Source organism: Lichenostomus cassidix, chromosome Z (assembly GCF_008360975.1).
Source record: "Lichenostomus cassidix isolate B80296 chromosome Z, HeHo_3.0, whole genome shotgun sequence".
Lineage (NCBI taxonomy): Eukaryota > Metazoa > Chordata > Aves > Passeriformes > Meliphagidae > Lichenostomus > Lichenostomus cassidix.
Window position 1 is genome coordinate 12,976,477 of NC_139511.1, and position 14,549 is coordinate 12,991,025.

General features: G+C 38.4%; 1 protein-coding gene across 2 annotated transcripts; it reads right to left on the reverse strand.

The window, feature by feature from the left end:
- Positions 1 to 384: 384 nt before the first annotated feature.
- Positions 385 to 11,974, reverse strand: CETN3 (centrin 3). 2 transcript variants are annotated; one of them, XM_085043519.1, is made up of 5 exons: positions 11,822 to 11,974; positions 9,606 to 9,741; positions 7,780 to 7,894; positions 4,416 to 4,607; positions 385 to 835 (listed from the first exon to the last, which is right to left on the reverse strand). In XM_085043519.1, the coding sequence occupies exons 1-5, from the start codon at positions 11,836 to 11,838 to the stop codon at positions 792 to 794; spliced, it is 504 nt and encodes a 167-aa protein (XP_084899645.1). In that variant the 5' UTR covers positions 11,839 to 11,974; the 3' UTR covers positions 385 to 791. The 2 variants fall into 2 exon arrangements, with proteins under 2 accessions (XP_084899645.1, XP_084899644.1); XM_085043518.1 differs by lacking the exon at positions 385 to 835 and having other exon boundaries at positions 3,728 to 4,607.
- Between the last annotated feature and the right edge of the window lie 2,575 nt (positions 11,975 to 14,549).

A 14,549-nucleotide genomic window follows, 5' to 3' on the forward strand; every position in this document is an offset into this window, starting at 1 on the left:
TTTAAAATAAGTTTCATATTTTATTAAAGAGGGTGCTTTTGCTATTAGATTCTAAAACTTAATATTTGGCTTGCAGGATGTTTGCCATTGTCATTGTCTCCACAGCTATCAGAACTGTGGATACTGAAGAGAGAGTTGCTGACTGACATCTGAGCGATTTAAGCAGATTTTGGATACAGTTTATCATCATGCATAGTTGCCTGCCATTTGTTATCATACAGGGGTAACAGACAGTTAAACTCAGAGAATAAAAATGCTTGCTCATTTAATGTTGCGATTCATCTAGAAGAGCAGAAGTATATAAATTTTAAAAAATTCTCTGAATCATTGTGTCTTCAAATTCAGCTCAGACTCAACTACAAAAATAAGACTTTCAAGTAGTAGTAGTAGTAAAGAATGCTTTATTAAAATGGAAGTTTTTCAAACCTTATGTATCAAAACGAAGGCCACAGCTAATACTAACACAAAGTCAAGAACCTCAAAAGCTTCTTAAAATGATACAATTTAGAAATCTGTGACAAGGCTATCTTACAAACAATTACTCAAACATTCTGAAAGGCAGCATTACTTAATTTTTCTAAAATAATATATCAATTATTCTAGTGATAATATTTATTGATACAAAGTACTGAATTATCAGTGCATGTAACCCGTTTTTATTTTGGTCCTGGGACAAAAGTAACTTTTAACATCACTCCAGCTACCAAAATGAATGGAAGTACAAAACATTGTAATGGAAGCTGCCAACAACTCCTCCATGTTGTGCTGAGTTAACTTCTTTTCTTCTAATGCTAAATATCTCCAGTCATAATAGCAATAAATTCTTCTTGATTGACTGTAAAAAAAAAACAAAACCAGAAAATAAAATCAGACAAACAGCAAACAACAATAAACCATAAAATAAAAAATGCATATCTGTACTTCACCTAAAGGCTTCTCTGTTAGTATTTGTTGCATCTGATCCATTACTGTAAGTGTGTAAAAATTTGCTTCTACAACAGGGGTTTTGCACAGTTTTTTTGTGTAACATGAAGTCATAATGCAAGCTTTATTATGTGGAATACTTAAGCCAGAATCTAGCTCACTTACAGTCACTTATTTTGAATTACGAAAGTAAAAATTTTCTACAAGTGAAACATGATAGAAAAGAAACCCTGAGAAACATATGTTAAAAAAATGGCTATGCAAAAACATAATACATTATTACTTTAAAGGTCTATAAAAACGTCAAGGATGGTATTGACATTTTATTAAGTAAGTACTTCTCATGCAACAATAATTTAGCTAGTTATGACTGAATTCAGTTTTATTCTTAAAATCATAACTCAAAACATTTACATCCAAACTACCACCACAGATCGAACCACGCTGTTCCTCTCTCCCTAATCTGTAACACTTGCGAAACACAAAACAAATTTTAAGATAATTTAGCAATCATTCTATAAATTAGCTAGAATTAAAATGGACTTTTGACGAGCCCTTGCCCATTTGAACTTTCTTCATTCTTCATTTATAATTAACAGAAATTTTACACAAATGCACTTGAAGAAATCAAGTCATAATAATAAATTAATTAGTAGTCATTAATTATTTTGCTGCAGCTATACCTGAGGCACTGACCTTACTCATATGCTAAAACATAGCCACTGTAAAAGAGTTAAGTAATAAACATGTTCATCATGCAACTAATTACAGTAGTGGGCAGTGATTAGAACAAGTCAGTAGTATGAAAAAGACAAGACACACACGATGAATCCTCCCCAACAATTATCCATCCAAGCCAACATGCCCAACCTATTCCTAAATAAAGCACTGCAAAGAAAGAATTACGTTTACAGCTAGAAGAAAACTAAAAAAAAAACAAAACAAAAAAAAAAAACCCAACAAACCTAAATATGCCCTGCTGTGATGCATGAAAAAAATATACAAAAGAAGTAGATTTAGTCTAAGTTAGGGCCCTATGCTCTGAAATGCCAGTCTATCACACAGCTACACCTTGTTCTAAGATACAAATAACCTGTATGACTTCAAAAAGCATTTCCACAGCTTTATCACAATAACAACACAAATTCAAACATCTTCTCCAAAACGTTCTCTGGTTTACAACATCCTAGTTAAACCATGCTGCAAAGTGGAAATACAACACTATAATGACAAATAATTTTTGTAACATTCAAAGTAACTTCAAAAAAGCAGTGTAGTTAATTCCCAGTTACTCAAGTAATTCAAGTTAATCCTCTTCCAGATGTATGATCCATTCACAAGTTAAGCACAATGAAAGCCGAAGCACAATTTTTCAAGGCATCAGACTTCCCTCAAATCCATGACATAAGTGATCATAAAAGAGCAATCTAGAATCACAGCTCATATAAAGAAAACACTGACTTAGAATCTTGAGAGTTAAAAACACACATTTTTTTAGTAGTGGATATGGGTATTTTTCTTAATTCTGTGCCAAAATCCAAGAAACAAGACTGGATAGTGTTTCCTACTGATTCATCCACACAAGATGATCAAAACTACATGAACTGACACCATGGAATTACTGACGTCAGTTGTGCTCCAAACCAGAAGCAATTCCTAAACCCAGGAATACCAAAATAGGACTATTTACGTTTTTAAGGCAGACAAAAAAATGTCAAATATACTTTATTTTATAGAAATCTATGTACTGCCTGCCAGCGGAGCTCAGTGGTTTTGTTGAGAACATAAGGATTTATGTAACCAGAGTATCACACATGATACCACATTTCACTGTGAGCAAAACAATCTCTCAAATATAATAAAGGTGTTAAACTGAAAGTGTCATTATTCTTGTACTTGATATATTGATTAAAAATGCTAACAATTAACAGTTTCAGGTTTGGTTTTTTGGGTTTTTTTGAGGGCAGGAAAAGAAGGAGAATTAGATGACAGCAAGATTTTGCCACCTGATCCAGATGTTTGAAAACAAATGGAATGGTGATTCACAGGATTATTTACTTTCTCAGAATTAATCTGAAAAAGCTAGAACAGCCTCGGTTTTCTTTAAAGAACAAAAACCACACAGAACTTCAAGGATAAACAGTACCATGCACAAACATGCCGTCAATCTTCCATATTCGATCTTGTGCTTGATTGCTCTAACAAAAACAATGAATGGATGACTGAACAAGAGGAAACTGAGCCACTTACTCTTAGCTGATCCATTTGATTTAAAAAATGTCGCATTGACACAAAATAATTATGACTCAATAACCCTCCTGAAAGGAGCTAATGGTCTATGTTCCATCTGTAGTACCCAAATAGCCATGTAACAAAAGAACATTGATCCATGACTCTGACATCTCATTTGGCAGCTGCAGGAGATCAACACATGACAAAACATGTTTGCAGACAGAATTCCACTCATTCACTTCCACGGCTATAACTTCCAAAAAATAACACCAATGTCAAACAGCATAGAGGACTATCCATCAAAATGCTGACAACACAGTTTTTTCCACAAGTAAGTGAGAGTTTTGAGTCCAACAGATCCTCACAAGTATTAATACCATTGTCACTAGAAAAATTGGTAACTGCTAGTGAAATCTCATATGAGTCACCACCCTGATAGAACAGTTTCAATAGACTGATACAGTCTTTCTTTACGTGTATAAGGTCTCACGTGAGTGGTCCTCAAAATTCAGATATTAAGGTTTCTGATGTAAAAATAAGGTATTTTGAAGTTAATGAAAAAACTCTGAAGTTTCAGCATTCACAATAATTTAATAAGCACAGTATCAAACTGGATCTGCTAATTCATTCTTTATCAACCTCGTAAATCCCTTCTGCAGCCCACACTGTAAATCCCTTCTGCAGCACACAGCCCAAGGTCTGTATGGACCTTGTAATTGCACAGAGCCATTTTTCACATTATGCGTTTCAGCACTCCAAGGCTCAGAAGTATGTTAAAGACCATCCAAGCTGATCCTGCATAGACCTAGGATACTTCCAGCATGATTTATTAGCTTAATGCTCCATATCCAATGCTGAAATCAAAACAATGACATATTGCCACTTAAATATTGAGTAAGTGATCAAAAGACTTTCTCTCAGCAGTACTTTAACTGATTTACAAGGAAATAAAAATGTAATGTAGGTACACAGAATCGCTCACATACCAGTTCAATTACTCCCACCTTCAACTACAATTTCACTCATCTTTTAACAGATATTGGTTGAATAAGAGTTGGTGGTGAATCAACCTGATTCTTAGACTCCAGGACTAGTAACTATCAAAAGCAACAGTCTGCATTATTTGTAAGCTAAATTATGTTCGAGATGAAAGTAATCAAAAAGAAAATTAAAGAGGACATTTCCACAACAAAATAACATCTAAAAAGGGGATAAAATTAAGACCAAGATTATATGTTGTTTTATTTGCCAACACATACTTTCTCCGTCTCCATCCTTATCAAATTCTTCAATCATAGCCCGTAGTTCTTCATCAGACATATTTTCACCTAATTCTCTAGCAACCCGGCGCAGGTTTCTCAGACTTATTTTACCAGAGTCATCATCGTCAAACAATTTGAATGCCTTGAGTATTTCTTCTTGTGGGTCTCTGTCCAATATCCAATCTGTCACTGCAAAAAGGATACTTAAGTTAGACTAAAAACTTCTGAAAGGTAAACTCAGAATGACCTCTGCAAACTAAGCAATATGAAGAACACACATGTCTGATTTCACCTGTTCGGACATTTCTGTATATTTCAACTCAATGTGCATATTTGTTTGGCTGTTGTCTGACCTCTCTCTCATCTCTCTTTTCCCAAGCTGAGTTGCTCTTTGTGACATAACTGTTGCAGTGGAAAGCTGCATGACAATTTAGACACAGTCACACTTTACACGTATTTTCCAACAGGAATTAAAAGTATACACAGGATGCCTCTGTTTCAAAATTCTGAATTTTCATAAAAAACACCATCAGCTCTTTTAGATGAAGATGTGAATTTACTTGATTTGTTTTCATCAGGACAGAATTTTGAGCTGGGCAGAAGACTGAAACAGTAAGTGAAGAAAAACATTCAGACAGAACCTTTCTTTTAAATACAAAATCATACTAATACAAAAAGCCCCCATAACCAACCAACCAATCATACACATTGCCCTCTCCCAACCCCAAAATCAAAAAAAGACTAAGCATAGGGATTATAAAAATGATGCTGCTATGAATTGCAAGATGTTTATTCTGAAAGTATTCTTGAGCCTTTATTAGTCTTTTTATGACAACCATTTATCAGTTTCTGCAACAGAAAATACAAACTTGACTCACAAAGTATTTTTCTAGTAAATACTTCAGACCAACCAACAATAATGTATCTCCCCATGTTTGTACCTGCTAGTCTTATATTACAGGGCTAGTCTTGTATTATCAAGCCATTAAAATCACATCAACACTGCTTATACATAAAGAACCACTCACCATCTGCTACTGATTGCAAATGGAATGTCTGCTCTGTTTTAGAAAGCTTGAGAGGGAAGAATCTTTGCATGCTTATATAAGCCAACTACGGGAACGAAGTTTATGTATCTACAGATTTACCTGTAGGACTTAATTCTGTGGTATTTGGTTATGAGGATGGAATAGAAAGAAGAGATCTCTAAAGTCTGGTTTTTAGAGCATGGGGGTTTATTGAGAAAGAGCGTGGATGTGAGAAACCTGCTAGGGCTGCAAAACACAGCTCAAAGCAGGTCAGAGAAGCAAGTGAGAGAGAGAGAGAGAGAGGCAAAAAAGAGCAAGAGCAAAAGCAAGAGAGCGATCTGCCGTTTACAATACAATAAACCATCTTCTGTGTTGAATATTCTAATTCTCATTAACCAATCTAGAACAAGCTACAAATCCTACAACATTTACATACAACCTATAAGAATCATCGCATTACCATACAGGGTTATATTTTAAACTCTAAAAACTGCTTTTTGGACCCTCTGCCAAGCAGGCAGGGTCTGCTCTGACCCTTGGACCTGCCTGCAGGTAGAGGGCATTGGTCCATCGAGAAGGGGGATTACCTTCAGCTGGTTATACTATTGTTTTCTAGTTGTTCAGTAACTTAGAGCTTTTTCAGCATCTTTTTGCCAGGTAATCATAAAGACAATTATATTATAAGGCTTTCCTATTTCATCTTCTCCAAAATTTATCCTGAATTTAAATATCTTCTTTTAAAACAACAGTGCTGCATGACAGCGTTACGTAATTTGAAAAATGCGACCTTTTTGGGCAAAAAGACAACTGAAAAACAACAAACTGTCTCTAAATATAAAACTGTAGAAGACAAAATATAATTACATCCCTACATATTTCCAATGAACATTAAGAGAAATCGATGGCTGAAGAATTGCTTAGCTATATTCAGCATCTCTTTACAATTAATGTCTCAATAACCTATTTTATCTAACTCCCCAATCTTTCTGCTAGAAGTGGTATCATGTTTAATTCTGTGTCAAGGTCACGTAGCACCACAGCAGCACTAATCCAACTGAAATTCCGCAACAAGTTCAATCCCTTTCCAAGTATATACGGCACTTACTACAAAAAATTCTCCTAGCTCCTTGCAGTGCTTAATGACTGTCCATATTGACAGCCAAGACAGAATGATGAAACTATTAACAGGACTGAGTATCAGAAATTAGAAAAAGTAATCGCATGGTAATTCCAGTATATTAGTTTTAGTATAATAATGCAGCATAATTATGTAATTTTAAAAGCAGTTTTACTACCAAATCAATATCCTGATTTTCTTTTTAATACTTCCACATAAATTTTATATATCAGAAAAGAGCCAAAAATAATGTTCTCTAACCTGGAATATAACTCCAAAAATATTAACTGTCTTAAGACATTTTGTCCAGTATTAACCTATTAAACAATTAAATGTTGCCACATTTCAATCAATAATTGTTTTGATACATTAAGTAGATTGATACTTGCAGCCAACAGCAAGTACTGAGGTGTGGGTGTTTTGTTTCATAAAATCTACAGAAATCTAATACCTTGAAGAAATGGACTATCATGAGCATAATAAACTATAATGGACAAAATAAACTAGAGATACAAAGCCATACATGGAGAAATCCCACACAACTTACTTTTTAGTAAACATGAACTGTATGATAAAACATAAATTATGTGTAACAAAAATCCCCTAAAATCTTCAGAGAAACTTAAAGTCTAAAAATTCTGCAGATCACTGCATACTCAAAGTACATTTAAATTGCACAATAACCAAACTTCAGATGAAGGAAACAACTAATTCTACTGGTTTTATCAACAGTTGAAACTACTTAAAGTACAATATTGAAAATCTGTTTTAATTTCTCTTTTTCATATATGAAGTCTGTAGTCCACTTACAAATCATCTGTGTATGCACTCCTTCCCATGAAATTCAGTGACAAATACCTTTTCCAGAGCAGCAAGGAGAATCTTACAAAAATCCATTAACAAGACAAGAACATCTACACTTTAAACTAGCATTTATTCTTCTGTTTAAGGTTCAAAGAGATTTTGTATACCCTACTTCCTTTTAAATTACAGCTATCATACATCTCTACCTATCAAACCAAGCATTCAGAAAACAAAGATTTATCTTCCTTCAGTATTGCCCTAATATATTAAGAAAAACATGAAATGAAATATCCCACTTCTATTTCTTAATAGTACTAAATAACTGAAGAAGTCCACAAAGCACCACTTTGAAACTGTAGCCACTACTATAATATAAATATCTCTAGAGGTAAACACACAATCAGACACATACCAACTTCATTAAAATCTTCAAAGGTGATTCTGCCTGTTGATTCTCGATCATAATCTTTAAGTATTTTCAGGACATCAGCTTTTTTCACATCAAAACCCAAGGCTCTCATTGCCACCTTTTGGAATAAAATGGAAGTGCAACCACAGATAAGGATCAAAATACAGATTTAACAGATTTTCTTTTTAATTTTAGTAATTACCTTCTTGCCCAAGAGAGAAAGAGCTTATCAGTGGTTTAGTAACAATAATAAATAAAATAAATAAAATGACAAGAGATTTGGATATTAGAACCATCTAGAACGACTATCAGGAAATGGAACGTCTAGCTACAGAAAAAAAAAAATTTGCATTTTCAGGGATTTTACAGACTGGAGCAAATGTATCACAGGAAAAGTAAATTTATTCCTCACTTCCAAAGCAATTTCAAAATCTTATCCTTTCTACAACAAAACTGAAAATCATTCTGCAAATTAGTCTTCATTATTCATACAAAGTGTGTGTACGTTCATGGATTTACAAGTCCTACAGGACTTTGGACTGCTTTTCAAGTGAGCCACAGAAGCTAACTTATTTTTCACTCTTCCACTAGGTTAGAAGTCCACATTTAGTTTCCCATTTCACCCCAGACGGCAATTTCTCAGCACACACTACCTTAACTTCCTCTGAACAGATGAATATTGGCTAACCAGAAATGGAAAATTACGGAAGGAGTTATCAAAAATTGATGCTATATGCCGATTTTGTAGAGCAGGAGGTAGATAGTTTTTTTGTTTATGTACTTCTGCTTTTCACACTATTAGCTTCAGGGTGATAATATTTAATTAGGCAGCTAAGAAAGAGCTTTGCAAATAATTATGACAGCTGAGAATTCAAAGCATACCATAACAAGGAAAAGCATATTAACAGCCCCAAAGTAGTCCCCAGCACATCTATAGTCACAGTGGCTCTCAGCAAAGATACAATACCTGAACTCTGAGATACAGAGAAGGGAATTGTTTTACCAAACACACTCCTGTAACAGCAAATTAAGTAAAATAAAGACTTTTTCCTTCTTTGAGTTACTTGGTAGAGGCAGTACGCTAGATGAGACATTATTTTAAAAAAAAATCTCACCCTATATGTGACTGAAACACTTGCCTCTCCAAAGCCACTTTTTGTTCTTGATGCCATAATTAGAATAAAAGCACACAAAAGATTTAAAGTGACTTTATTGAACCTCATTTACGACTCTGTACACTTTCAGGTGGGAGGGCTCACTCAGACAGCCATCCTAACCTCCATCTGCTAATAGCTATCATTAGGAGCGTCTTTCTTTGGGAAGGGCAACTACTGAGCCTCCCACACACAGCTCAAAGAGCACACCTTATTCCTGCAAATCACAGGTTTCCTGTTGAAAAATACAGCTAAGCTCTGACTTGTAGTCACCACTTTCACGGATCTAATTTACATCTTTTATCTACACATCTGAAACCAAGACCAAGCTTTAGGTTATACAGTGCCTTTAAAAATAATCAAACAGATTTTCAAGAACTTTTACCACTTGGTCATCTGTCCAAGCTTATCACTGGTGGGCAATTATACCAGAGTTATTTAGAATGCCATAGCAATTCTGCTACAGCATTAAGTATATGCTGTGGAAAGAAAAGCTTATTCTTACACCAATGCAGTATTTCATGTTTATTCGGTTTTTTTCCTCCCTCGATCCTTTAACCCAGCAAGACATCTTAAAGGAAGCTTTTGAAGATACAGCCAACATCTTAAGAAGTCACTATGGAACAGATATATTATCTGCTATAAAACTGCTTAAATGAAAAAGAAAACCTTTACCTTCAATTCATGATAATTTATTGCTCTGTCTTTGTCTGTATCAAACAATTCAAAGGCATCTTTAATTTCTTGCTTCTGTTCCTCAGTCAGTTCTCTTCTTTTCTTCTTTTTAGTTTTGTCTACTGCGAGCTCATTCCTATATAAGGAGAAAGAAATGTAGTGTAATAGGATTTCTACTGGGAAGATGCCACTGTAGATAGCATTTTCCACCAATAAGAAACTCACCATAATTGCAGAAACTACTACCTTACCTAGTCAATATTTTCCCAGCTTGTACTCCAAGTTTAAAATAACACTTGAAATAGACAGTTCCCTTGTGAAATCTGAATGATACCTCCAGTCCCCCACCCAAAATAAAATCAGCACAGGCATTTTTGTTAATAAGCAACAACAACAAAAAGAGAGTAGAAAAACTACCAGTTAAAAAGGCTTCTTGAAGGTACAAACTAGATTAGCAGTTTAAATTATACAGCTCATGAAAACAGTTGGTCTCTATACTGTAGCTTAAAAATAAAATAAATTTGGGGACATTGGAGGCCAAACTAGGCCGGACAGTCTGGCTACTAAAGCAGGCGTTGGGTGCCACAAATCAGCTTTGTTGCCTGTAATGGTTTTTAGATAAATGGTATTTGCAGGGTCTTTTTTTTTTTAAATCCTTTAGATAACACACATACACACTGTTCTAAAGATCGTTTGCTCTCTTTTGGTATATGCAAGAGAGATAAGTCCCCCAAATTAGGAAATCTTGCTCAAAGACAATCCCCTTTTCTTTGGCTAGTCTAGGAATAAGTTTATATTTTCAGAGGATCATAGTAAGAGGACAAAAGACAATAAGTACAAAATATAAGGGGAAAACTGCAGCTGAAGAAGAAACTGCAGCTGGATCTAAGGGGAAACATTTTCCCAGTGCATATGCTGGAACAGTTCCACTGAGAGACCAAGGAGTCTCCATCATTGTAACTATAAAAGGTGCTTAGCACCCTCAGCCAGCTTTGAGTGGAAGTTGCTGTGATCAGAATGCTAGACTAGGTGACTTCCATAAGTCCTTCCTAACCTAAATGGTTCTATAATTTATGTTATACTCCCAGGAAAAGGCTTTTAATGCTCACTTGTCCATTTGCACCATAAGCAAAATGTGTGCTGCGTCACCTAGTGCAAAATGCAAAAAATTACGGATGAGTGAATAGAAAAATTTTCAATATTGACTTTCCAAATCTTCTCTAATGAGCAACTTTATGTCCTTCTTTGTTAACAATTTGCTAATTGTAACCAAAACCTAAAGTCAAACCTTTCAAAAACCACTGAAGCAAAAATTCCAAATAAAGACAAGAAAAGCATAAGCTGCAGAAGTTTAACCTGCTTCACACCCCAACAGCCTCAAAATGTGCAATGCCCTTAACAGACCAGTTGAGACTATGTGATGTCACGCAGGCTTTGAATTACTACAGCTCTTGGAAGGACTAAAATAGCTCTGAGCAGGCTACTTAATTAGGACTGGGAGAGTAGCTCAGATCCAGGGCGCCCACATTTTGTGAGCTGCGATGATGAAATCCATTTGTAAGTCTGAAAGCAGATTAACACCGAACTCTCCTGAAAGAGCAATCTGGGTACTTAAGCGCTCATTTAGTGCTTACCATAAAATGATTTTATTAAAAGGCAAAGCAGACCTCAAATAGAAGCAGTCTGGTGCCACTTCTACAACTACTTTAACCATATTAAGCATGAAGTTCTTAGAATTGAAAATTAAGGATCACAGTTGCTACGCAAGCGTATTAATTAGCTTGAAGACAAGCTAGGTCTTGGGATCTAGGCCCCTTTATGCAAGAGAGGCTGAATCAGTATTTATAAACAAAACAAAACCGAGCAGTCTAACTTTATGCCTACTCACAAGCCTTTTGCAGGCACATCAGGCAACCCAGAAGCGAACCTCCCAAGGCCAGACCCGCTGGGCCCTTCCCTCCCCCGGCAGACAGACGGGCTTGATCCGCCCCCGGCCGCGCCGAAGGGTCAGACGCGACGTGCAGGAGGCCGCGGATGACCCAGGCTGACCCAGGCTGACCCAGGCTGACCCAGGCTGACCCAGGCCCCGCCGCCGCCCGGCGCGCCCCACGTTCCGCCAGCCCTTCCCGAAGGCGGGCAGCGCGGCCCTGAGGGTCCCCCGCCCGCACTTCGGGCACCGAGCGGGGCAAGCGGGAAAGCGCTGGGCTCATACCGACCTCAGGGGCAGGCTCATCGTGCCGCTGCCGCCGCTGGGCGAGCCGGGTGGGAGCAGCCGCACCACCGCCCCTCGGCACGGCGCCACCGCGCCCGGCCCTGGCGACGCCGCGCTTCTGCCCTTGGCGACGCCGCTCAGCCGCGCCCCGCCGGCCTGCCGCCGCCTGATTGGCCGCGACGCGACAGACGCTCGCCCGCGAGCCGCAGGCGCCCTGCTATTGGCCGAGACCCGCGGAAGGGGCGGTCCCCGCTGGGCGCGGCGGGCGCGGGCTGCGCTTCCGGCCGCAGGGGGCGGGCCAGAGCTCTCCCGGGGAACGGCGTCTGTGGTGTTTGAGCTTCATTTTCAGGCCGGTTCAACAAGAAAGGAGATTTAACCCGAGAAACATATAGCAGCTAACAGGCAGGCTCAAAGTGATGTCCAGGTGTTAGACAAATTTCTTGTTGGTGGAATTTCCGGCGAGGAGGTAGTTGTGGCAGACTGCTGACCAAACTGCCCACCGAGTCGAAAGAAGAGAAGGACTGGGCATGTGGGCTAATCAGCATGGGAAGTAAGAGAATCATTAGCAGGAGATAGAATATTATTTAATGACAGAACGATGTAACTTGAAGCCAATGACCATTAATGCTTTTATTTGCTAAAACATGTAAATACTAAAGAGTTTTGATAGTTGGTATTCTTGATTTATGGAATGCCACCCAGCACCCAGGCTCGTGCAACTCTGACATTAATAATCCTTGTCTCTCTCGAGTGCGGAATTACTCGCTGGTTGCACACTGTGTAAAAAATCTGATTTTTTTGGTCAACACCTCTACAGGCCCTGCTGTAGCCTGGATGTGTCATGTGGCTGTGTCAGAATAAGCTCCTGTGGCCCCAGGCCCTGCTCACTCCATCCGGACTGCTGGAGGTACGGTGTGGAGGAACACACAAAAGCGGCATTTATAGAAGCATTTCTGGCACTGTACAGACTTTGCCTTGCTAAAAATTTGATGGAAAGCAATACGTACTGTGTGAAGAGTGAAGATCTTAATGTATAGTTCCAGTTACCATTGACACGAATTTTTTTTTGTCTTGCAAAATAGTCAGTGAATCAACGTTACATATCTGCGGGTGGGGGAAATATTCATATCATTGGTGAGAAAACTGAGATTTGTGAAAAGTGCTGCCTCAGTGCTCTGGTCTGTGACAGAGTAATTGTCCCTTGCACCTTGCTGTGGAACCTGGGCTGTTTTATCAGCAGCTGTGACAGCATAGTGCAGGGTTAGTAACTGGATCATAATGATTGTCAGATCTTTGCTAATACTGTGTTAAGCAGTCTGGCTACATAGAGTGAAAAACTCAGGCAATGAAACATTCCTTCAGGCGTTTCAGTCCTGCTCCTTTCAGGACTGACAGCATGTCTTAGAGGTGTTTTGCACCTGGGTTTCCAGTAATAAACCACTAGTAGGTTTACACTGAGTGCAGTGTTGAATATGTGGAGTTTGACTTGTTCAAGACACATTTTTCTTGAACAAAGTCAAGCAGAGATGAAGCTTATTTGGTTGTCTGTTCATATTATCTCTGGTCCACAGATCAAATATGCACAGGCAAGAGGTTTGTAATTGTCCTCTGTTTACAGACTGCAGTTTTTTAACTAAAACCATAAAGTACTGGCAGGTTTGACTCTGTACTGTGGTACAAATGTAACCACAAATTAATTTTTTGTGTATTTATACAACATCTTTACATGTCCAGAGAGAAAAGCATTAATCAAGTGCTGAGTACCTAGCAGAGTGTGGGAGAGTAGCACCAAGAGCCAGACTGCACCAACAGCCCCAAATTGCCCTATTTCACCCTCACTCTCATCTCCTCTGCATGTAGATTCTGGAGCTCCCCAGAGTGGCCCTTAGTCCTTGCCAGAGCTGCCCTGGAGATATTCCTGCTTTTGTGCTGGGTGCTGCCCTTAGTGACTTATTGATCAGACTTTGTGACCTGGCCATGGACTTGGCCATGGACTTTAAACTTCAAACATTAGTTTGAAAACAAACCAATGGAAGATCACAAGTCAGGATTATAATTTAATAGGAAAATTAAAAATAAGTGCAATAATACGAGGAAAAGCACTGACAAAGTCAGATAGAACCTGACACCCTGTTAGGGTGGTGGTAGCAGTGCAAGTGAAGTAGTTAGGTTGAAGCAGTGATCCTGTGGAAGGTCTGGTCTCTACCTGAAGGTCTAGTGGTAGCTCTTGTCCTCTGGAAATCCAGTAGACAGGGCTGGCTTGTACCAAAGTTCCAAAGCCAGGTTATATCCAGGTGGGAATGCTTGGCTCCTCCCTCCTGGGCAGAGCATCTCACAATAGGATAAGTCCATCAGTCATGAAGTAATTTCTTGATGGCCCATCACCCATTATCAGGGGTGAGTCATAGCAGGAGATAAAACCAGTGCCCCCCACAGCTGGTGGTAATAGAATAATAAGTACATCTATATTGCAACCCAGGACATTGAGCCATCACCTTGCTGTTGCCTGCAGTCGCTGGGCTGCTGACAGGTCAGGTTACTGTCACCATCCCTGCACTCTGCAGGGAGGTCACAATCCCTGCCTGTGTGGTGACTGTGCTTGGCTTCCAGTTTGTCCTCTCTCATGAGGCACGCATGTCCTGGCTGCTCTGTGTCAGGTAGAGTGAAATAGCTGATAATGATACTCCGGGTGTGCTTCTGGGAACTGGAGATCCACATTCAGGTCCCTGCTT